The following is a 22,799-nucleotide window of genomic DNA, read 5'->3' as shown; positions in this document are numbered from 1 at the left end:
GCTGATCGAGGGGGGGAGCCGGCGATCTCGGGTGGGGGGGTGACCCCGATGTTTCCCCGAAAAATAAGGCCTCCCCTGCTAGGTCTTATTTTCGGGGGAGGCCTTATATTTTCAAATTGCAGCAAGACCTATACTAGGTCTTATTTTCGGGGGAGGCCTTATATTTTCAAATTGCAGCAAGACCTATACTAGGTCTTACTTTCGGAGGATGTCCTATTTTCGGGGAAACACGGTATATGATTTTTAACCATATTGGATTGATAACAAGAGAATAAACCTTTTCTTCAGACTTTGGAAGAATTGCCCTCTTTGGTTGGGTAGACTTGTTCACCTCTCTCTCCTTTTTTTTTATTTTCTTTTTTTTTTAAACATATATCCAAATGCATTCATATTGTGGTGTAATCATTTCAATGTTTTTCTGAAAATTGTCAAACTTTGGCTGTGGTGAAGTCACCATTTGTTTTTTGTTTTTTTAAAGCTACGTATGCTAGGACACCTCAGTATTTGTTCAGAAAGAACATATGTATAGTGATTCATTCAGTACTTGCATCTTAGATAGACTGTTAATTCTTTGTACCCCGGGATCACCAACCAAAGTGGTGGCCAGTCTGCAACTTATTTAAAATAGTATTGTTTAGTTGATGGAAGGTCTAGGATGTACGACAGCTTAGTGAAAGGACCCCCCCCCCCCCCCCATATTTCCTAAAATGTTGTACCCTTGCCCCACCAAATAATTTTCTAAACTGCCTTCCAGCAGCCCAGCCTTTATTTAATTCTAGTTGTATTTATATTTTACATTAATTTTGAAATTTGATTTATGATATCCCTGAACAAAAATATATCAGGACACTGCAAAAAATTAAAGCCATAACAAAACTATTCATTGTTCCATAACTTTTTTTTTAACTTTCTTTTTTTTCTTTTCCTCCTTACAGGAAATAACTTAGAGGCCTTAAAAATATACATTTCTGCATTCTTGCTTCAGACTACAAGTGAAGGCAAACTCAATCTGGATTGTGCCACTGTTGTAATATTAACTACCTCAATAAACAGAACAAAAGGAAACTTGCAGTAACAAAGTATCCAGTTCTTAATAACTTGTAGTTGCAAAGTCTTCAGAAACAAATCAGAAGAAATCCATTTTCAACATTAAGACAAGGCACTACGAGTGTTCGACAGACTGGATCTGCCGAAGCACTGTCGAGGATTGATTGATCTGCTCAAATAGGGGGGGGGGGGGACGGGGGCTTGGTTTATCGTGAAGTCATTGCACTGCTTTATACAATCACTGTTGATCAGTGTGTTTGGTTTAATTTTGCTGTAAAAGTATAGGACTCTACTGAACTTTCTTTTACAAAACTACGAAAGAAGTTTTATTTAATCAGTGTAAAATGATTTTTAACAGCAAATGTTCATTATTGGGCAGCAGGGATATGATTGAAGTTTATTTTTAAGCTCTGCAATGTTGTCAGTTTACAGAGAGCAAAACTTAGTATAAAAAAGAAGACAAATTTCTGCACAATTCAGTTTGCTTGCTCTTTTGCTGTTTTTTTTTATTATTTTTTTTTTGGCATGTGAATTGCAGCAGGGCTGCACTAAAACAATATAAAACAAACCCACCAAAAACCCTAAATCAGCAAATTTGCCACTTTTTGCTGCTACGCATTCGACAGCTGCTTGCTACCTTTTGGAAATGCCTTTTCCCAGCCTTATGTGTACTTGGCTCCAGTATTGCTATACATAACTACTTTGCTGACAACGGGGTGTGCGAGACAACTCAGTTTATTTAGTAAACTTTTTTTTTTTTTTCTTTTGATAACCCTTATGTATTGCTGTAGTGCACAGGAAAGTAAAATGGACTATAAGCGGCGCTTTTTGCTTGGCGGGTCCAAGCAAAAGGTGCAGCAACACCAGCAGTATGCCCTTCCTGAGCTGAGCAGGACCCTCAGTGCACCACTGGCCTCCATTTCCCCGGCACCCTCTCTGCTTTCTTCACCCACCGTTGCTGCCACTGCAGGCAGCTGTGCTCCCCCTGCAGTGCACACCACTCCCATTGCTGACATTCAGCAGGGCATCTCCAAGTATCTGGATGCGCTCAATGTGTTTTGCCGTGCAAGCACCTTCCTCACAGACCTTTTCAGCAGCGTTTTCCAGAACTCTCACTACTCTAAGGCAGCTATGCAACTGAAAGACGTGCAGGAACATGTCATGGAAGCAGCGAGTCGACTCACAGCAGCAATAAAACCAGAAATAGCAAAAATGCTGATGGAATTGAGCGCTGGGGCTGCAAATTTTAAAGATCAAAATGAATTCAGTCTGCAGGACATTGAGGTAAGTGATAGCTTTGGCAAAGCCATTTTGCATTTCAGTTGCTTTTAAATTCTTTTTACTTTATTTTAAAAAAAATATATATATTTTTTTGCAAAGGAGGAATGACAGCTCGGATTACTTTTGTGGATGCTAAGGTGCTGCTTTAATATTATTCAGACCCCCAATTTCATGGTATAATTTATGAAAGCTTAGACTTAACAAGTTAGGTCATAACATTAATTAGCATCTTGCATATGTTTTGACATGTATAGATAATTACTATAATTGTTTCTTCACCACTAGAATTGCCAAGACTTTCCATGAAGTTTTCACCATTCCCTCTTCTCTGTCCAAAGTGTTCACACATTTCATAGTGTACTATCTAGTAATTTTGGTCCTGGAGAAAAGTGTTTCTTACAAGTCTTAATTTATTTTCTTGAAGTAATATAATATCCAAAAAAGATAGATGAGACTTTTTTATGGCTCTTTGTATATCATCATCATTGGATAATTATAATGTTAGGTTAATAAAAGGGATCAGACAGACTCCTTAAGTACACATCTTAAGAGAAACTAGGGGTAGAATGATTTTTGTTTAATTTTTTAAAGGATGATGGGTAAGGCTCAATATCTCTCAGTGTGATGAAAATTGCTGTAGTCCACTCCATAAAGTACTAGTGATATCTTGGATCTGTAGTCTTGAATGTTGTATTTCCACAAATCCCCTTTTCTCTGAAATTTTTTTATTATATTGCCGTCTTTCCTTATAGACCTTGAGGTAGGAGGGACTTGTTTCCTTGCCTGTCCATATGTACAATGCCTTGCAAAAGTCTTCATGGCTTTGTGTGTTTTTCACTGCCTGACCATAAAGCCATAATTCAAAATGCATTAAAGCAGGAATTTGAAAGATTTACACAACATACTCTACATCAAGGGTGGGCAATCTGGCTGGCCATCGAATTTTATACAGCCCAGGAGACTATGGGAATTAGACAGGGAAAACATCATTAACCAGATTTTAGGCGTTTTTTTTTAAAAATACTGTATTTCGCAAATATTTTTAGAATAGCCGCTATATCAGTTTGTTTTTATTTTATTTTTTTAACTTTTACTTTACTTTTATTTTTACTTTATCACAGGTGGTCTGTGGAGCTCTGTGCATTTCTAGTTCCAAGATTACTTAATGTTGTTTTCCCGGAGGGAAATTAACTGACATTAATGTGGCCCTCTGTGTATTCTCCCCTGCCCTCCACCTTTTAATATGAAAAACAATTTTATAGAAATAATCAAAATTTAATTAAGAAGAAACAAGTCTTGCTTGTCAAAGTTTTCACATCCATTGTTATAGCAAATTTGAATTATTTCAGCTTCCAAATATTGCCTTACCAAGGCCTATAATAAATTAAACAGAGCCCACAATTGGTGAGCTGATTTCAGTACCCCTAATTGAAGAATCAAGTTGCTTATATTGTATGAAGTGAAATTGAAGCAAAGGTATAAACATACTGAACTTGGGAAAAGAATATAAGAATTTATTACAAATGTTTATAACTACTACTACTTATCATTTCTATAACGCTACTAGACATACGCAGCGCTGTACACTTGGAGACAGTCCCTGCTCGACAGAGCTTACAATCTAATTAAGACAGACAAACAGGACAGACAAGAGATAAGGGAATATTAAAGTGAGGATGATAAAATAAGGGTTCTGAACAAGTGAATAAGGGTTAGGAGTTAAAAGCAGCATCAAAAAGGTGGGCTTTTAGCTTAGATTTGAAGACGGCCAGAGATGGAGCTTGACGTACCAACCACTTCGTGCCCAATTCAGAGATTAGAGCAGTGTTTGAATATTCTTGGGTCACTGTCAGTCCATCACTGTAAATAGGAAATAATTTGGCATGATCAATATACTGCCTCAATCAGGCTGTTGGTTAAAGAAACTGCTGAGGATAGTCACTTTGATACCTAAGATTACCTTAAGAGAACTACAGAGGTTTCTGGTTGAGATTGAGGAAAATGTTGACAGTTTAACAATTTTATGATTACTTCACAAGCGTGACCTGTATAAGAGTGCCAGGAAGGAGGCCAGAGCTGAATAAAAGTCATATGATGATGTCACAAAAGATTTGCAAAAAAAAAAAAAAAAAACTATTGGAGGACACTACATAGTGAAGATTTCTGATCTGCATCTAAGTAATATGTGTTGCGTAAAACATAGCATATCACAATAACATTTTATACAGTAAAGCATGGTGGCAACATTATACTGTAGGATACTTTGCAGGAATGGGGACAGAGAGACTTGTGAAGATTTGAGGAAAGTAAGTAAGATACAGGCAGATCAAGAGGCATAGCTGCCATTGATCGAGCCCAGCAAAATGCCCAAGGCCACTCAATGGTAGGGGTCAGCCTGTGAACCGCATTCCTCCCTTTGTAAGTTTAAGTGCTTTGAGAATACACCTCAATATGATGTAGGATTTGGGCCAACCTATTTGCCAGTATTTTGGCAAAAACTTTAGCGTCATAGTTGATAAGAGAAGGTATGAATCTGCCAGTTGCGGATCTTTACCTTCTTTCAGTAAGACCACTATCAAGACCTTAAGAGGAAGGCATAGTCCCTGTAGCTATGAAAGAATTAAAGACTGTTAGTAATTTCAGGACTTAGAATTCAGAAGAAAGACCATCCTCTCCAGGTGTTTTATATAAAGGACTTAGATAACATACTGCACCTCTTCCTCCAATATAGGGGTGATAAGAAGATTCTCCGAGAATCATCAACTTTAGATAATTGTAGACCAGGGAGTTACATAATATTATCTAAGCCTGTGTCCTCGGAGGGGGAGAGGGCGGGCATACAGTTTGGTTTAAAAAAAAAAAAATCCTGAAATATTTTGCAAATGCATTCCTCTGGTCTAATCAGAGAAACCCTATCGTCCTTTAGTTGAAGTACTCTATGAGGGCCCCAGTTCCTTTGAAATTAATGAGCTAGTAAAGTTCAAGATTTGTTAGCATGTTTAAATGGTGATAGCGATAGTACATGTTAAATGTTTTGACCCAAGCATCTCAACTGATTAAGGGTAGTCTGGGAAGCCAGGAACCTAACCTGACCTTAGTAACACCGTTAGGGATTAATCCATAAATTTGTCTGTCTCTTCTGATTTGCTTCGCCGATCTCTTGGGAAGCATATGAGATGATATCACCCCCTTAATATAGTCTTAGCTGCTTTCAAAATAATTATTGGCTTTACTACTATAATCTTTACTGTAATGTGCATAATCCATCCACTTTCCTAGGAGGTATTCTTGGAATTTAGAATCGGAATATAAATCCCTGGGAAAACAGCATCCTTTCCTCCCAGCCTCTTGCTTGTCTTCCTCTATCTCCACCCAAAGCAGAGCATGGTCAGACATACAGATGCATATTTGCTTGGATGGGAGGCTGCTATGAGGCCACCCGCCAGCATGCTGCAGATTTTTGTTCCCTCCCTGACTCCCTCCTTCCCTCGCCCTAGCCTCCCACTGACATGCTGCAGATTCTCCCTTACCATCTTTGTTGGGCAGCAGTATTAATTATACAGCAAAGCTGCACGGTACCAGTGCTGTCTGCATGCTTTAACTGCTTCCTGTAAGAAAAGGACGGTCCACCAATATGTAGGTATTCAGAGGTACTTAGCTGTCAGACCACTATTAATTAGCAATTATTCTGGACTCATGTCTAGGGGAAGCGTACCTCTTTATCCCAATGACTAGCTATTTGCTGGAAAAAGGAACAATGCCACAGATAGAATATATGTTATTTATTAAGTAACAAAATATATATATATATATAAATAGTTCTGAAGCAAAATGCCAAGCAAAATACAAAATAACTTGCTGTAAAAATTTATCACCCAAAGTATAGATAATGGAATATGATTATCCTAATGGACTAACTAAATGAGTGACTACACAACCAATCACAATACTGATATCCTAATGATTAGCATGAGAAGTTACACCACACGTCTTATGCAAAATACCGTTACTAAATTCATAGACCATAAGTCATGACATAACCCATCTGTCACAGACAAAGCAAAGAACTATTTATCCCCAAGACCATAGGTAGTAAATCCTGGTATCTCACCCTGCAGTCTGTGGCAGACTTCCAATGGTAAAGAATCGGATTCCTCCTCGTAGACTCAAGCTGAAGTCGCAGTGAGTCTCTCAGTCCAGGAATAAAGTCCGAGATCTGTATTCTGGACACAGATTACACAGTCATAAGTACGGCTGTAAACTGTAGCTGAGCGAACCTTGTGAATTTGTTACAAGGTATGCAGCTCACTGGTTTTTAGGAAAATCAGTCTCTGGCTATTCGCGAGCCTTCTATCCACCTGCAAGTCTTCTGGTCGTCTTCCCCTTTCTTCTCCTCTTCAGTCCAAACTTTTGGTATCCAAGGGTCAGATGATACCTGTGGACCAATCACAGATGGAGTAATACTGTCCATCGAGCTTCATGGTCAAGAAGTGAGCCTTGTTCAATGGCATGCAAACCTCCCTGTCTGCTCACATACTCCTGGAGCCATGTGTCTCTCTCCTCCAATCTTCCCAGGAGATAACTGGCTAGTTTGGAAAACAGAATATGTCCTTGGATGAAATCATCTTGCTATACTCAGCAGTAATGTTCCTTTGACAAAGCTGGTCATTGATGCATACAGATCACAAGCTGTAATCCATATTGTTATAATATGGAAAAATTCCGCATTTTTAGGTATAACTTGTCTGGAATGTTTTTACGTTTGGGGAGCGTGCCAGGTGCCCTTGACCTGGATTGGCCACTGTCGGTGACAGGATGCTGGGCTAGATGGACGTTTGGTCTTTCCCAGTATGGCACTACTTATGTACTTATGTACTTATGTACTAATAATGGCTGTATAGGCCAAGACCAGCAAAGGTGAGATCTCAGGTAAATACTCCTACATTCCTCTGCGCCGCCAGCCCCACCTCCTCGAGGTTATATCTGAGGAGGCAGGGCCAGCACGGAGGACGCAGTCATAGCAGTAATGTATGCAGACAGCCCCGGTACCGCTGGGCTTTGCAGTAGAATTAATACTGCTGCCTGACAAAGATGGTAAGGGAAGGAGGTAGGTAAGAAAACTTGCAGCATGCTGGCAGGTGGCTGGGGGAGGGAGAATTGCAGTGAGCAGTAGGCAGGTGAAAAGTTGTGGTTTGGGCTGGGTAGACATAGAGGGACATAATCGAACAGGGTGCCCAAGTTTTCATGAGGGCGTCCTCGCAGGACGTCCCTGCGAAGGGATGGGTAAACCCGTATTATCGAAACAAGATGGGCATCCATGTTTCGTTTCGATAATACGGTCGGGGACTCCCAAATCTCAGCATTTAGGTCGACCTTAGAGATGGTCCTCCCTGGTTTTCGGCGATAATGGAAACCGAGAACGCCCATCTCAGAAATGACCAAATCCAAGCCATTTGTTTGTGGGAGGAGCCAGCATTCGTAGTGCACTGGTCCTCCTGACATGCCAAGACACCAACTGGGCACCCTAGAGGGCACTGCAGTGGACTTCAGAAATTGATCCCAGGTGCATAGCTCCCTTACCCTGTGTGCTGAGCCCCCGAAAACCCACACCCCACAACTGTACAACACTACCATAGCCCTAAGGGGTGAAGGGGGGCACCTAGATGTGGGTACAGTGGGTTTCTGGTGGGTTTTGAAGGGCTCACATTTACCACCACAAGTGTAACAGGTAGGGGGGGATGGGCCTGGGTCCGCTTGCCTGAAGTGCACTGCAGTACCCACTAAAACTGCTCCAGGGACCTGCATACTGCTGTCAGGGAGCTGGGTATGACATTAAAGGGTGGTATAGAGGCTGGCAAAAAATATTTTTAAAGTTTATTTTTTTAGGGTGGGAGGGGGTTAGTGACCACTGGGGGAGTAAGGGGAGGTCATCCCCGATTCCCTTCGGTGGTCGTCTGGTCAGTTCGGGCACCTTTTTGAGGCTTGGTCGCAAGAAAAAATGGACCAAGTAAAGTCGGCCAAGTGTTCGTCGGGACACCCTTCTTTTTTCCATTATCGGCCAAGGACGCCCATGTGTTAAGCACACACCAGTCCCGCCTTCGCTACGCTTCCGACACACCTCCAGGAACTTTGGTCGTCCCCACGTTGGAAAGCAGTTGGGGACGCCCAAAATTGGCTTTCGATTATGCCGATTTGGGTGATCCTGGGAGAAGGACGCCCATCTTCCGATTTGCGTCTAAAGATGGGCGTCCTTCTCTTTCGAAAATAAGCCTGATAGTCTTCCCAAGTCTTTTATACAAGGTGTCTGTGGGGTTCACCATTGCTGGGTGGGCCTGAGCCCAAAGTGGGTGAGCCCAGGCCTACCCAGGCCCTCCCGTGGCTATGCCCCTGACCAGCATGACATATTATGTTTTTTTTTGTATCCTTGAAAATTAATGGGCTTACATGGTTGCCATTTGAGCATGATCATAACATACTAGGTTTCTTCCCAATAGCAGTACTCATGGTTTTCTAGTTTAGGAGACAGTATTCGAAAGTGGGGCAACATGTACTTATTGACTTAGAAGTGTGATTGGAAAATCACTGCCCTCAAATACGGGTAAAAGAGGATAGTGTTGTTTGAGGACATGAAAGTACACATGGAGATTTAATGCTAAAGTCTCTGTATACTTTTCCAGTGCTTACTTTACACCTGTTTCCAGAGGTGCATGCTACATGAATTTTCAAAAAGAAACTTTGATTGCAGAGCCTGCAATTATTGCAGTCCCTAGCCCCAGATGATTATTAAAATGTATAACTGATAAGTGAACATCACTTGGAAGTTGAAGTAAGTGGTAACAAATTCCATTTCATCATTTAGTTTGGCCAGCTGTGCTATAAAGGAAGAAGGAAACAGAATGTGCTTAACTTTGAGTCTACTGAATGGTATGACTCTGTTTTTTGATAAGCTGGCACTGTTGAGATGATTCAGTACTACTACTGGCTATCTTTTTATGTCTGTGTAAACTGTGTTCTGTAGGCTTTAACAGGAAGTGTGATCATTGTTTAAAGCTGCTCCTTTCCTTTCCTTTCATTTTATACCATGGTAACAGATGTATTATATATAAACAGGAAAAATGCAGATAGAACAATTGGCTTAATACATGTAGTGATGCTGATAAATATTTGGCTAATAAAAAAAAATGTATGTATTTTAATGCAGAAGGAGGATAATATAGTAATTCAGTATAAAACAAAATATTAATCTTTTTTTGACAGGTTTGAATGTTTCGTCTCTTTTCAATAAAGAGCAATAATGGCAAATTTGTATATTTATTTTATTTTTATTTTGTTACGTTTGAATGTTTCGTCTCTTTTCAATAAAGAGCAATAATGGCAAATTTGTATATTTATTTTATTTTTATTTTGTTACGTTTGAATGTTTCGTCTCTTTTCAATAAAGAGCAATAATGGCAAATTTGTATATTTATTTTATTTTTATTTTGTTACATTTGTACCCCGCGCTTTCCCACTCATGGCAGGCTCAATGCGGCTTACATGGGGCAATGGAGGGTTAAGTGACTTGCCCAGAGTCACAAGGAGCTGCCTGTGCCTGAAGTGGGAATCGAACTCAGTTCCTCAGGACCAAAGTCCACCACCCTAACCACTAGGCCACTCCTCCACTCATTGTTGCTAGTTGGACATTTGGAGTAAGGTCAGAAAATTAAATGCCCCCCCCCCCCCCCAAAAAAAAAAAAAAAAAGAAAGATAAGCAATGGGAGAAATGTTAAAATACCTGACTTCAAGTGATATCAAACATATGATGTTCTTTACTAGTTACTAGACAAGTAGTTCTCTATCAATAGACAGTATGAATCACTCATAAAGTGGTTGACAACATCTAATAACAGTAATAAGAATAGCTCAGATAAACCACTACCACAGAAGTATTTTGTCTGAGCTATTGCTCTGACATTGTTAGACTATCTTTCTCTAGTGTTTTGAAAACTTTTTGCCGCACAGAGGTAGTTTTATGAAGTGTATTTTTATTAGAAAAACAGTACAAAATAGCAAGAATGCATGAAGTGAAATAAACAATGGCAACAGTAACCAACATTCAGTGATGAACAGTGATTGAACTCCTTGCGGCTACATTGAGTAAATTTGATAAGCCTCAAATAAATTATACAGTAGGAAATAAAAACAATACCCAACCACATAGAGGAAGGAAGACCCTGGGCTCTTATAGCCTCCTCCTCCTCCTCCTCCTCTACCCACCCAGTCCAAGACAACCACCTGAATACCTACACCCTCCAATCACTTATTACCTTTCCATCCCAATCCAACCCTCCCCCTAATCCAGGATCCTAGAGAGCTGTAACCATAGGAGCAACCAACCTCAGCTGTAGTGTACAACATTGTCTGAGTGAGATGTAACCTATTCAGAACTAGACTCCAAACTCTTGTTAAGAGACTTGAACATAAGGGGAGCCAGATCTCCAAAAAAATGTTCAGAACATAAGTAAGGTGAGATTCATGAGCTTCCCATAACATGAGTGAATGCAGCTGATTGCTCCATTGCCAGTGGTAGGGTCCCTCCAAGGCAACTCACTGCTGGAGGATACATTTCTTACCCACCATAGCTGCCTTATGTAGAAACAGTCTTGGGCCTCTATCCCAAATACCCCAGTCACCCCCGTAATGCAAAATCCAACTCGCCAAAGAGAGAGTGATCACAGGTGCATGTGATAACACCTATTTTATAAAGGCAAAAAAATAAAAAATAATAAAAAAAAAATATATATATGCCTTTATAAAATAGCCCCTGCAGAAAGTAGGCACAGATATTTACACCTGTTCTGAGGCAGGTGCAAATAGCCTACTTGAGTTTGTGCAAATAGGCCCATATTTTATAACATAAACACACACACCCCTTGCAGCTTCATCTCCCAGGAACATCTGTGTGTGTTTTCTGTGTAAAAGTATGTAATAACTGGTGAGGTAATTAAATTTGCTGATGAGACAAAGTTATTCAGAGATGTTAAATTACACGAGGATTGTGAAAAATTGCAAGAGGACTGTACAAGACTGGGAGACTGGGTATCCAGATGACGTTTAATGTGAGCAAGTTCATAGTGATGCATGTGGGCTAGAGGAACCCAAACTGTAGATACGTGATGCAAGGTTCCACATTAGGCGTCTCCGCCCAGGAAAAGTATCTAGGTGTCATTGTTGATACGTTGAAACCCTCTGCTCAGTATGCAGTGGAGTCTAAGAAAGCAAATAAAATGTTAGGAATTATTAGGTAAGGAATGGAAAATAAAAATGAGAATGTTATAATGCCTTTGTATTGTTCCATGGTGCGATCGCACCTTGAATACTGTGTGCAATTCTTTCTTACCGCATCTGAAAAAAGATTTAGCAGAATTAGAAAAGGTACAGAGAAGGGCAACAGAAATGAGAAAAGGGTATGACTTCCCTATCAGGAAAGGCTAAAGCAACTAGGGCTCTTCAGCTTGGAAAAGAGATGCTGAAAGGAGATATAATGGAGGTCTATAAAATACTGAGTGGGTAGATGTGAATCTCTTGTTTACTCTTTCCAGAAATACTAGGACTAGGGGGCACATAAGTATTCCATGTGTAAAGGGAGGGAAGGACTATTCTTGTAGGGCTGTACTACCATCCACTGGGACAGAACGAACAGACAGATGAAGAAATGTTTACAAAGATTAGGAAAGCTGGCAAATTGGGCAACACTATAATAATGGGTGTTCCTTGTCATCAGCAGCAGATGAATCCATTACAAATGGGTTGTGTCCCCCTACCAGCAGGGGGAGATAGAGAACACTGAAAACCATAGTGCCTCTCAGTATTTCTCTATCTCCCAGCAGGGTAGGACGCAGCTTGTTCAGCTCCTTGAAAATTTCTGCCTGGGGAGGCTCCTGTGCTTGGCCAGTTGAGCTGGGGTGTTGTTTCTGGTGGTGCCCACTTTAAAGGCACATAGGTTCGCCCTTTCCCTGCCTTTCCCACTTCCCCCTTGTGGATGTAGGCATATAGGTTCGCCCTGGCCCTGCCTTTCCCACATTCCAATACCTCCGGAGTACCTCTGTAGCTGTTTGCCTCCAACTTTCCTCACAGTGTAAAAAAAAAAACGCGCTTTTTATGTGCTGCTATTCTGAGGCTTTTATTGACGTGCAGCGTGACCGGAGCTCGATGGACTTGGTCCTTTGAGGTAAGAGCGGTACTCAGCTGCTCTGGGGAGGGCCCGCGGACGGCGTACCGATCAGGGTGATTTTTGCGCGAAGCCGCCATTTTGTATTTTATTCCACCGTTTTTCGGTGATGGCTGCTGAGGGAGTTAAACGCTGTTCCTGTTGTGGCGAGCACAGATCAGCAGCGGGGCTCTGTAAAACGTGCTGTATAGACTGTAGAGCCAGTACGAGCATGGCGAGCGATGAGTCTTTCAGCTCAATGGAGCTGGCAGCGGGCGCCATCTTGGAAGCGCCGCATGGCTCAACCTCTGCGGTTGCGGAGGAGTCTGTGAGCAGAGGGGCACCTCGGGCCGAGGCTACCAGAGGAGCTCCGTTCCCCGTAGCTCCTAATTCGGAGACGGGAGGTCAGGCTGAGTTTTTCTCCCCTGAGTTTGTGCTTATTTTACATAAAGCCTTCATGCTGAAAAAAGCTCTGCCGCAGGTGTCTGACACTGCGTTGCTACCTGGTCTCCCTCCGACTGATGATGGCCCGGAGCAGATGTCAGAAGTGGATGCCCCTGAGTGTTGGATGCACGCTAAACATAGACGGGTAAATTCCCTGTCGGAGAGTGGCACACCTCCCTTCCCCCCCCCCCCCAGTCCCCCGTGGTGGGACTGTGGGGACTCTGAGGGATCTGGCAGCTACGGCATTGGGTGGCTGACATGGCCTCTAAGCAAAGGCTGGTGAAGTTGCCCTTTTGGGGACTTCTGTTATTTGGAGAGGATTGTTAAAGATCTGGGGAATGCTAAACCCCAGCGGTTACCTGAGGATAGGCCGCGGCCTTCTTCCAAGGGTCAGGTGGTTCCCTCCTCCTCTAGACCTCGCTTCTGTGAAGCTAGAAGGTATCGCCCGGGGCGCTCTGCTGGGTTTACTCAACGTGCCCGTTTTCAGCAAAGGAACTCCTTTCACTCGGACAAGCGATCCGATTTGCGGTGTTGGGAAGACATTTCCAGTTTCGGGGCTTGCCTTTTGGCTTTGCCACAGCTCCCCAAACCTTTTCAAAGGTAATGGTGGTAGTAGCTGCCTTTCTCAGGCGAGAGGGTATCCGGGTTCACCCATGCCTAGACGACTGGCTCATCAGAGCAGACTCGGCAAAAGAGAGTCATCATGTCACAGCCAGAGTGGTCTCAGTACTGCAATCTCTGGGCTGGGCTGGGTCGTCAATATACCCAAAAGTCACCTGACCCCCTCTCAATCTCTAGAATATTTGGGGGTCCAGTTTGACATGGCCTCGGGGTTTGTTATCTACCCGACCAAAGGCGGTGCTAGGCCTGGAGTTCAAGGGCGACCCACTCAATGATGGTGCGCCGGTCCACTCCTCCTTTACAGCTGTAGGAGGACGCCTTTCCCTCTTTCTAGAGGAGTGGACCAAGATTACCTTGGATCAGTGGGTTCTGGACCTGATCAGAGAAGTTTACCAATTCAAATTCAGTGCCCCGGTGAGAGACGTGTTTTTGGAGTCCCGATGCGGTACTGCCGTCAAACGGGCGGTGGTAGAGGAGACCCTACAAGTCTTTTTGCACCTTGGGGTGGTGATCCCTGTGCCTCCCGCCAAACACGGCTGCGGTCGTTACTCAATTTACTTTGTGGTGCTGCGAAAATGCGGGTCTTTTCGGCCCATTCTCGACTTGAAGGAAGTCAACAAGTCTCTGAGAGTGCGGCATTTTCACATGGAAACCCTGCGCTCTGTCATTGCGGCAGTACAGCCAGGAGAGTTCCTCACGTCTCTGGACCTAAAAGAAGCTTACTTGCACATACCTATTTGGCCCCCGCACCAACGGTTCCTACGTTTTGCGGTGTTGGGAAGACATTTCCAGTTTCGGGCCTTGCCTTTTGGCTTCGCCACAGCTCCCCGAACCTTTTCAAAGGTAATGGTGGTAGTAGCTGCCTTTCAGGCGAGAGGGTATCCGGGTTCACCCGTACCTAGACGACTAGCTCATCAGAGCGGACTCGGCAAAATTCCTTGTCCCTGCACTATTGTCTCATCCATGCATTGAGACTGTAGAGCTCTGCCTGCCTCTTGGGTTCTGCTTGTGGAACAATGATCTGGATTTCAGCTTTTGTGTAAGGCCTAAATTTTGCTTCCAGAACCTCCCTCCCTCATTTTGCTATGTTGTTGGTATGTATGTGTACCGAGACAGCCAGCTGCTTCCTAGCATTGTCTAAAATCTCTTATCTAGGTGACGTGCAAGGTCTGCCCCTTCGCATCAGATAGGCAGGTGGCCAAGCAATCCTTCACATCCACCAGCCACCTAGCTAACTGTATGCCTAATGATTGAATGTCCAATTAAAATGGCTGTCTTAACCTTTCCTTCATGGACAGAAGCTCCTGGAGACACATCCTTGGTATGAGAGGATATTGCGTCTCCTGGAGGGCAGGTCCTGATTGCAGGATCACCTTTTGCCACTCCAAGGTGATACTCTCAAGTGAACTTTCTCCTCTATGGCAGCTGTTTGGGCCTGTTGGTGTTGGGTCCCAGAACCAGCAACCCGACTCCCTTCCCATACAAATTCCCCCAACTGATTTCTTAGACCCTCCGGCTTGATAAGTACCAAAAACAACTATACAAGAGAAGCTTCTCACATTTACCAAAGTTTTATTCTTACCCAAGAACATGAAAAATAAGAAATAGAAAGTTAGGAGTAGCACATAAGAAGCAGGTTATTGAGGGAACATAAAAAAGGGAGGAGCCATGGAGATGGTCGCATATTCCTTAATCTATTGAGATAGACTGAGGAAGATTTTCATGGACTCCCCTTTGTCTTCCAGACCAGGCAGTTATATAGGCTGTAGTACAAAGAACTGGTTCTCAGGAACACATCATAGGTCATGCAGGATATGCCATTTGTTTCTTACAATTGCCCACATAAAAATATATATTGCATTTCCTTAAAAGTTACATCTTCAGCACATCCTCAATAAAAGCAATCTTTACTTCAAAGGATTCAGAACTCCTTTCCCACGACCCCCCCCCCCCCCTGCAATAGCATTTTCCTTTCCAGTCCTGACTGCAGGATTTCTGTCTCTCTCCTCTGTCAGCCCTGCCCCCTTGTCACCTGGAACTTCCTTTTGCATCCTAAAAGTCTCTCAAAGGCTAATTGAACATGCTCATCTCTCATCATAAACAGTGAATGGCAAGGGCTCATTATCTTTCACTTGCCTGCTCAGAGGAAGGTGGGGAGGAGGTGGGGTACTTTCTCCACACCGCCTGCTCAATATCATTGTAATTTACAGAAAAAAAGAAATCTCCACATATTGTCTATAGACTACTTCTTAGATATTAGATATTTAGCAGTACTGAAACTGCTTGGTCTAGGCCTTCATAAGTACAAAGTACACCTCCACCAACACAGCACAGAGGTTGCCAGAGTGGAAGTTGGACTTCCATACGATATCCCTGTAGGTCTCCTCTATATATATCTCTGTCTGCCTCAGCTTCTCCAAATCTGCTGCGCTATCCTCCAAGGATCAGACTTAATCTGAGTGCTAGGAGCTCTTTACACAAGTATGCACACAAGATCTCTCACCAACTGGGGCATAATCAAACATGTGACATTTGGTTCAAAAGACTGGATATTCCCCATATCACTTGTATCTTAATTTTGGAGAATTGTTACTTAAGTTGTTTCCAGCCATAGTCTCATAGTCATACTATTAAAGTGGTATACAATCAGGTACATGGGTATATTTTTCTCTCTAGATAATGAGGTGTTTTGCATGTGTGCAGGCTTTGCATCTCATTATGTATCCCACGGTAGCTAAAACTAATATATATCGCCATAACGCATGATATTGCTGTTTAATGAAGGCTTAGGTAAATATCATGTATTCCCTTAACGCACATTAATAACTGCCCCATCTGTTAAATTAATGCATCCTAGGTTTAATACCTGAACCTTAATTTTTCCCTGCCATCGGAATGAATCATATCTGGCCTCTAGACTAGGAGAAATATTCCTTGCCTAAATAAGAAAAGGCTGATTAATAAAATTATACATAACCAGTATTTTCCTTTAAATATTTACTGATCCTGACATCAGCTTTCATGATACTAAATATGCTCAGTTTAGTCCGTTCTGTAACCCTCTGCTTAAATTCTTCTCAACTGAGGTTTTGTTGTTTAGCTCAAATGTTAAGTAGTTTTTGTTGTATATCTTGCCTGTCTTGACTAGATTGTAAGCCCCAAGGAGTAAGAGATTGTTCATTTTGTGTCTTTCCTGCACTATGTACAGTGCACTATGTGCTTTACAAATCTTGTAATCTTAGTAATTAAGTATTTTGTTAGTTCAGCATGGTCAATGCTGTTTGTCATACTCAAGTTTTGAATTTATTGCACAGTAGAGTGCAGCATTTTCCAAGCTGTTCTCTGGTTGATATAAAGGCATCTTGTTTGCCTGGCAGGCCATTCATTACAACTTTCATTTATTCACTGTATTACGTAGAATTTGATTTCAAAACATTGTGCTATTTTGGAAATGGACTTCCTCGGTAAAGATGACAGTCCCTCTCTTGGCCTGGAATGAAACTTCAGATCTGTAGGGTATTTTAAATCTGATTTATTCTGGAGTGTTGCTTGCACAGCACTCCAGCAATGACATACACAGCCAAGTTTGTCTTAAAGCTACAATGTTATAACTGACTTCCCAAATTATGAGAAGTGGATTCATTTTATTTATTAATATTGTGACTCTACTGGATGCTGACACTGTTCATTAACTACTACTACTTAACATTTCTAGAGCGCTACTAGGGTTACGCAGCGCTGTACAAATTAACAAAGAAGGACGGTCCCTGCTCAGAGGAGCTTACAATCTAAAGAACAAAATGTCAAGTTGGGGCAGTCTAGATTTCCTGAGTAGAGGTGTAGTGGTTAGGTGCCGAAGGCGATATTGAAGAGGTGGGCTTTGAGCAATGATTTGAAGATAGGCAGGGAGGGGGCCTGGCATATGGGCTCAGGGAGTCTGTTCCAAGCATGGGGTGAGGTGAGGCACAAAGGGCGGAGCCTGGAGTTGTTGGTGGTGGAGAAGGGTACTGAAAGAAGGGATTTGTCTTGAGAGCGGAGGTTAACCAGTTAGGTTACACCTTGTGTCTAGAGACTTAAATATATTTCAGAGACCTTGAGGTTGACCTTGAGGTTACAAATGACTGGCTTGTATTTCTAGCAAAAATGACTTACAGATAAGTAATTTCCTGGCCATTACAAGCAGTTAAGTGGCAACGTGAAAATGTTGTTTAAATTATATTTTCGAATTGGAAATAAATATTCACCCCATTGGTTATATTAATTAATATTTTTTTCCTGGCCATTCTTTGCCACCACTATAACCAAAATACATTTCATTTACTTGATTTGATGAAATTAAGGCTTGAAACTAAATTCACAAAGCATTCTACGAAAGATGTTTCCAAAACACTAATTTATTTGTTGCATTTGTATCCCACATTTTCCCACCTCTTTGCAGGCTCGATGTGGCTTACAATAATCAGTATTAATTTTATTAATTTGAGGTAGGTAAAACCACTATGTAGGAGAAATCTGTGTGTGTTTGACTTGGGAAGTTCTCAGTTTTCATTTTGTGTTGCTGTCTATGAAGTATGAAAAATATTACATTAAAAGCTATCATTTTTGCTTTGGTCGCCAAAGTTTGGGACCATTGTAAAACCACTAAAACCTTTGTTTCTTGTTTTTTTAGGTGCTTGGTCGATGTTTCTTGACAGTGATGCAAGTTCACTTTCAGTTTTTGTCCCAAGCTTTGCAGAAGGTACAACCAGTGGCCCATTCTTGTTTTGCTGAGGCTGTCGCACAAGAAAGAAAAAATACTACTCGGTCAAGAAGCTCTAATTTAAGTCCTACCAGAGAGCTAGAGGATGCCGTAAGATCATGGAAAGGTGCTGCAGAGGTTAGCAACTCAATTTCTGTTTAACTGTTTAAAACAAAGTTTATATATTGCTTTCCTAAAAAAAATAATATAAAAAAAATCCATCAGGTGATGTACAGCTTAAAAAGATGCATATAAATAAAAGAACAGATCAGAAACCAGGCTGAGACCGGATCTAAAATAGCCCGAGAGAGCTTCCTCAATCCCCAATCCTAGTAAAAGGGGGGGGCCTCCTTAACCAGTTATAGCTGATTGGATCCAGGGAGAAGGGAACAGAGGAGTCTTCACCAGTGCATCTCCCAGATCTTTCCTTAATGTTCAGTGAAGTATTTCTAAGTTTCTACAAACAATCAATTTGATGGAAATATGTAATAGAATGCTAAACTGATCAAAATCAGATAATTAAAAGATACATAAACTCACAGTGGTTGGTGGGGGAGATAATGGGATGGAAGGAGCAGCACAGAACACGGATGCTATGTCTCTTTTCCTTCCAGCCTGGTCATTCCTGGTTTTAAGTGTTTAGAATACCAGAGGCCCTATGTGGTCAAAGAATGAGGCTTTTCAGGGAAGATTGTATCTGCTGTGGGGGAAGTGGCAAAGAATCAACTGACTGTGTACACCTCCTTGAAATTTTTAACCTGTTGTATCATATCTTTTTTTTTTCACAAGTATTTTTTTGTTAGTACTGTTCTCTGTCCCCCTTATCTAGGCTTGTGATGCAAGTCCTGAATATCAGCAGAATGAGAATTGTTCTTTAGTCTATGCCAGTTTCCTAATATAGGAAAAATACAGCACCTTGTAAAAGTCTCTATGTCTTTTTACATTTTTGACATTCTGCTGTTTAAAAAAATACAATTCAAAATACATTAATGTAGGCATTTGTTTCACTGAGTTATGCAACACTCTACATGTTCAACATGAATAGCTTTGTTGTTTGGCCTGTAAGAGATGTTTTTCATAGACAACAAGATTGAAAGCTGGGGTGGAACAGCTTTCTTAGAGCCCAGAACCAAGTATAAAATTACAAGCAAGCATGCATCATCTCCTTAATTCCTTTAGTCAATTTCATAGCTCAAGAAGGAATGCAGTCCTCAGGGAGATGGGAGGGATTGTGGGCTTAATCGGTCTTGCTGTCTGCAGGAGAACTGCAGTGCTTTTTCTATCGACAGGCAGGACCCCCAAGCTCAGGGCTGCTTAGTCATCTATAGTTTATCTATTGTCCAAAACAGCTTGGTCACAAAGAAAAATATGAGAGCTCCTGATTTATACAAAGTCAAGTAGGCTAGCCCAGTGTGGTCAAATGCACTGTTCTCTGGTGGTGGACTGGCCCATATAGTATTGAGAAGTGACATTGCTGTTTTGCAAATGCTGTCTAGCAAAACATATTTAATGAGAGCCGCAGTAGCTGCAGTGTCCCTGAGTTGGTCCCTTTTCTTTATCAGGCACAATCGCGTCTTTTGATTTCGCCGAAGCCATTTTCCCTTCCATGTCATTGAAGACACCCAGCGGCTTCAAATGGTGTACTCGGTGCAACCGGACCATCTCAGGTACTGATATCCAAACCTGGTGTATCCAGTGCCTTGGACCCGACCATTGCCCAGCCGCTTGTAGTCATAAGTACATAAGTAATGCCACACTGGGAAAAGACCAAGGATCCATCGAGCACAGCATCCTATCCACGACAGTGGCCAATCCAGGCCAAGGGCACCTGGCAAGCTTCCCAAACGTACAAACATTCTATACATGTTATTCCTGGAATTGTGGATTTTTCCCAAGTCCATTTAGTAGCGGTTTATGGACTTGTCCTTTAGGAAACCGTCTAACCCCTTTTTAAACTCTGCCAAGCTAACCACCTTCACCACGTTCTCCGGCAACGAATTCCAGAGTTTAATTACGCGTTGGATGAAGAAAAGTTTTCTCCAATTTGTTTTAAATTTACTACACTGTAGTTTCATCTCATTCCCCCTAGTCCTAGTATTTTTGGAAAGCGTGAACAGACGCTTCACATCCACCTGTTCCACTCCACTCAACTCATTATTTTATATACCTCTATCATGTCTCCCCTCAGCTGTCTCTTCTCCAAGCTGAAAAGCCCTAGCCTCCTTAGTCTTTCTTCATAGGGAGGTCATCCCATCCCCGCTATCATTTTAGTCGCCCTTCGCTGCACCTTTTCCCGTTCCACTATATCTTTCTTGAGAACACAATACTCAAGGTGCGGTCGCACCATGAAGCGATATAATGGCATTATAACATCCTCACACCTGTTTTCCATACCTTTCCTAATAATACCCAACATTCTATTCGCTTTCCGAGCCGCAGAAGGTTTCAGTGTATTATCGACGATGACACCCAGATCCCTTTCTTGGTCCGTTAACTCCTAACGTGGAACCTTGCATGACCCTCCCAGTCTCGTAAGGTCCTTCTGTAATTTTTCACAATCCTGTCGCGAGTTAACGAATTTGAATAACTTTGTGTCATCAGCAAATTTAATAACCTCGCTAGTTACTCCCATCTCTAAATCATTTATAAATGTATTAAAAAGCAGCGGTCCTAGCACAGACCCCCGAGGAACCCCACTAACTACCCTTCTCCATTGTGAATGCTGCCCATTTAACCCCACTCTGTTTTTTAACCTTCAACCAGTTTTTAATCCACAATAGGACTTTTCCTCCTATCCCATGACCCTCCAATTTCCTCTGTAGCCTTTCATGAGGTACCTTGTCGAACACCTTTTGAAAATCCAGGCATATGAAGAAACGGACCCAAGCGTCTCAAAAGGCCAACGAAAGACGCTTTTTGGGGCTCAGTCCGGTCCTTCGATACCGAGGTCGGGTCGACATCGAAAGGAGCATTGATGTCGGGAAGAGAGATAATGGCTGCTGAGAGACCAACTCGCACTGGAAGCAGTGAGGTGTTGAGTGGGTCTCCACCTGCCTCGAGGCCTCCTGTTATGCAGGCCCCCCGGGACCGACCTTCGTTGGACCCGGCCCCGAGGAGACGTGAGGATTCCGCGTCCTCCTCATCGGTACCGAGGAGTCTTCATGATGGTCATCGAGCGAAGGCGAAGAAGCACCGTCATTGTTCTCCTTCGACACATGGTACCAGGAGCTCCGGGGCGTCGAGAGAGTCGGCACCCGAGAAGCGTTGGCGGCAAGAGGATCGCTCCCCCTCAATACAGGAGGTGGCAGTGCGTCGGTCTCCTAGCAGCCCAGTGCCTGCTCCCAAGCCTCCACGGATTCTGACACCACCTGTTCCATCAACCCCCACAGTCTTCTCTGATGGCGGCTCTCGACGAGCGCATCCGGGCCTTGTTTCCAGAACTTCTGGAAGGATTGCTGCGCCAGTCAGCTTCGGTGTCAGGGGTGCTTGAGCCCTCAGTACCATCTGCTACAGCAGTGTCTGGCCCTTCACCTGCGGTGAGATCCCCGCGATGCCACCTGCGGCATTGGTGTCGGCTGCCACCCAGGTCGAATCCCCTTCGACGTCAGTGGAGGGAGCTTTGCTGCAGTCGGACCGAGCATTGGCCTCTCGACATCGCCATAGAGGACATCATTCCTCTGCGTCGAGGCAGGTTCAGTGTCGAAGCACCTTAACACAGGCTTTATCCGATACTGAGCAGGAGCGCTCATGGGAGTCAGAAGAAGATACCAGGTACTTTTCTTCTGATGAGTCCTTTATGATTCCCTCTGATCTTTCCCCTCCGCCAGAGAGGAGACTATCTTCACCGGAGAGTCTGTATGTCTTTCTCTTTTGTCCGGAAAATGGCTACAGCTATTCCCTTCCCTGTGGAAGTTGATGAGATGCTCGAGGTCGTGGATTATTCTTCTCCACCTAAAGAGGCTGTGACAGTTTCTCTGCATAAGGTACTGGAGGAAGACCTTATGCAAAACTGGTCGGCTCGTCTTGTCTGGCCCTATGATCCCGAAGAAAGCTGAATCCCAGTATCGGAGCCATGATGAACCTGGATTGATGAGGTCCCAGTTACCCCACAATATCATGGTGGTGGACTCCACCCTCAAGAGAGGCAGGAGTACTAGAGACTTTGCTTCGGCATCCCCAGGCAGAAAAGCTAGAACTCTTGATTCTTTTGGGAGGAAGACGTATCAGGCCGCTATGCTTGCATCCAAAATTTAGTCTTACCAGCTTTTCACGAGCGTACACTTGCGGGACTCGATACGGCAGCTGTCGATCTTGGTTGATGCACTCCCTACGGAGGTGGCCAAGCCTTTTCGCCAGGTGGTCAGGCAGCAGAAGGCGTGTCGAAAGTTCCTGGCCAGGGGGTACGTTTGACACTTTTGATGTAACATCCAGAATTGCTGCTCAGAGTATAGTGATGCGCAGACTCTCATGGCTGCGTGT

At 43.0% G+C, this 22,799-nt stretch overlaps 1 protein-coding gene across 2 annotated transcripts in view; it reads left to right on the top strand.

Moving 5' to 3' along the window:
- The window catches only part of KIAA0355 (KIAA0355 ortholog), a 136,515-nt gene that overhangs the window by 57,250 nt on the left and 56,466 nt on the right, over positions 1-22,799 (top strand). For both annotated transcript variants that reach the window (XM_030204442.1, XM_030204443.1), the window contains exons 2-3: positions 936-2,331; positions 18,252-18,458. In XM_030204442.1, the coding sequence (XP_030060302.1) occupies positions 1,825-2,331; positions 18,252-18,458 (714 nt within the window). In that variant the 5' untranslated portion in view covers positions 936-1,824. The remainder of the gene's footprint in view (positions 1-935; positions 2,332-18,251; positions 18,459-22,799) is intronic.

The sequence above is a fragment of the Microcaecilia unicolor genome, chromosome 5 (genome assembly GCF_901765095.1).
Source record: "Microcaecilia unicolor chromosome 5, aMicUni1.1, whole genome shotgun sequence".
NCBI classification, from domain to species: domain Eukaryota; kingdom Metazoa; phylum Chordata; class Amphibia; order Gymnophiona; family Siphonopidae; genus Microcaecilia; species Microcaecilia unicolor.
Note: the sequence above shows the minus strand (reverse complement) of the source record. Positions and strands in the feature narration are given on the sequence as shown.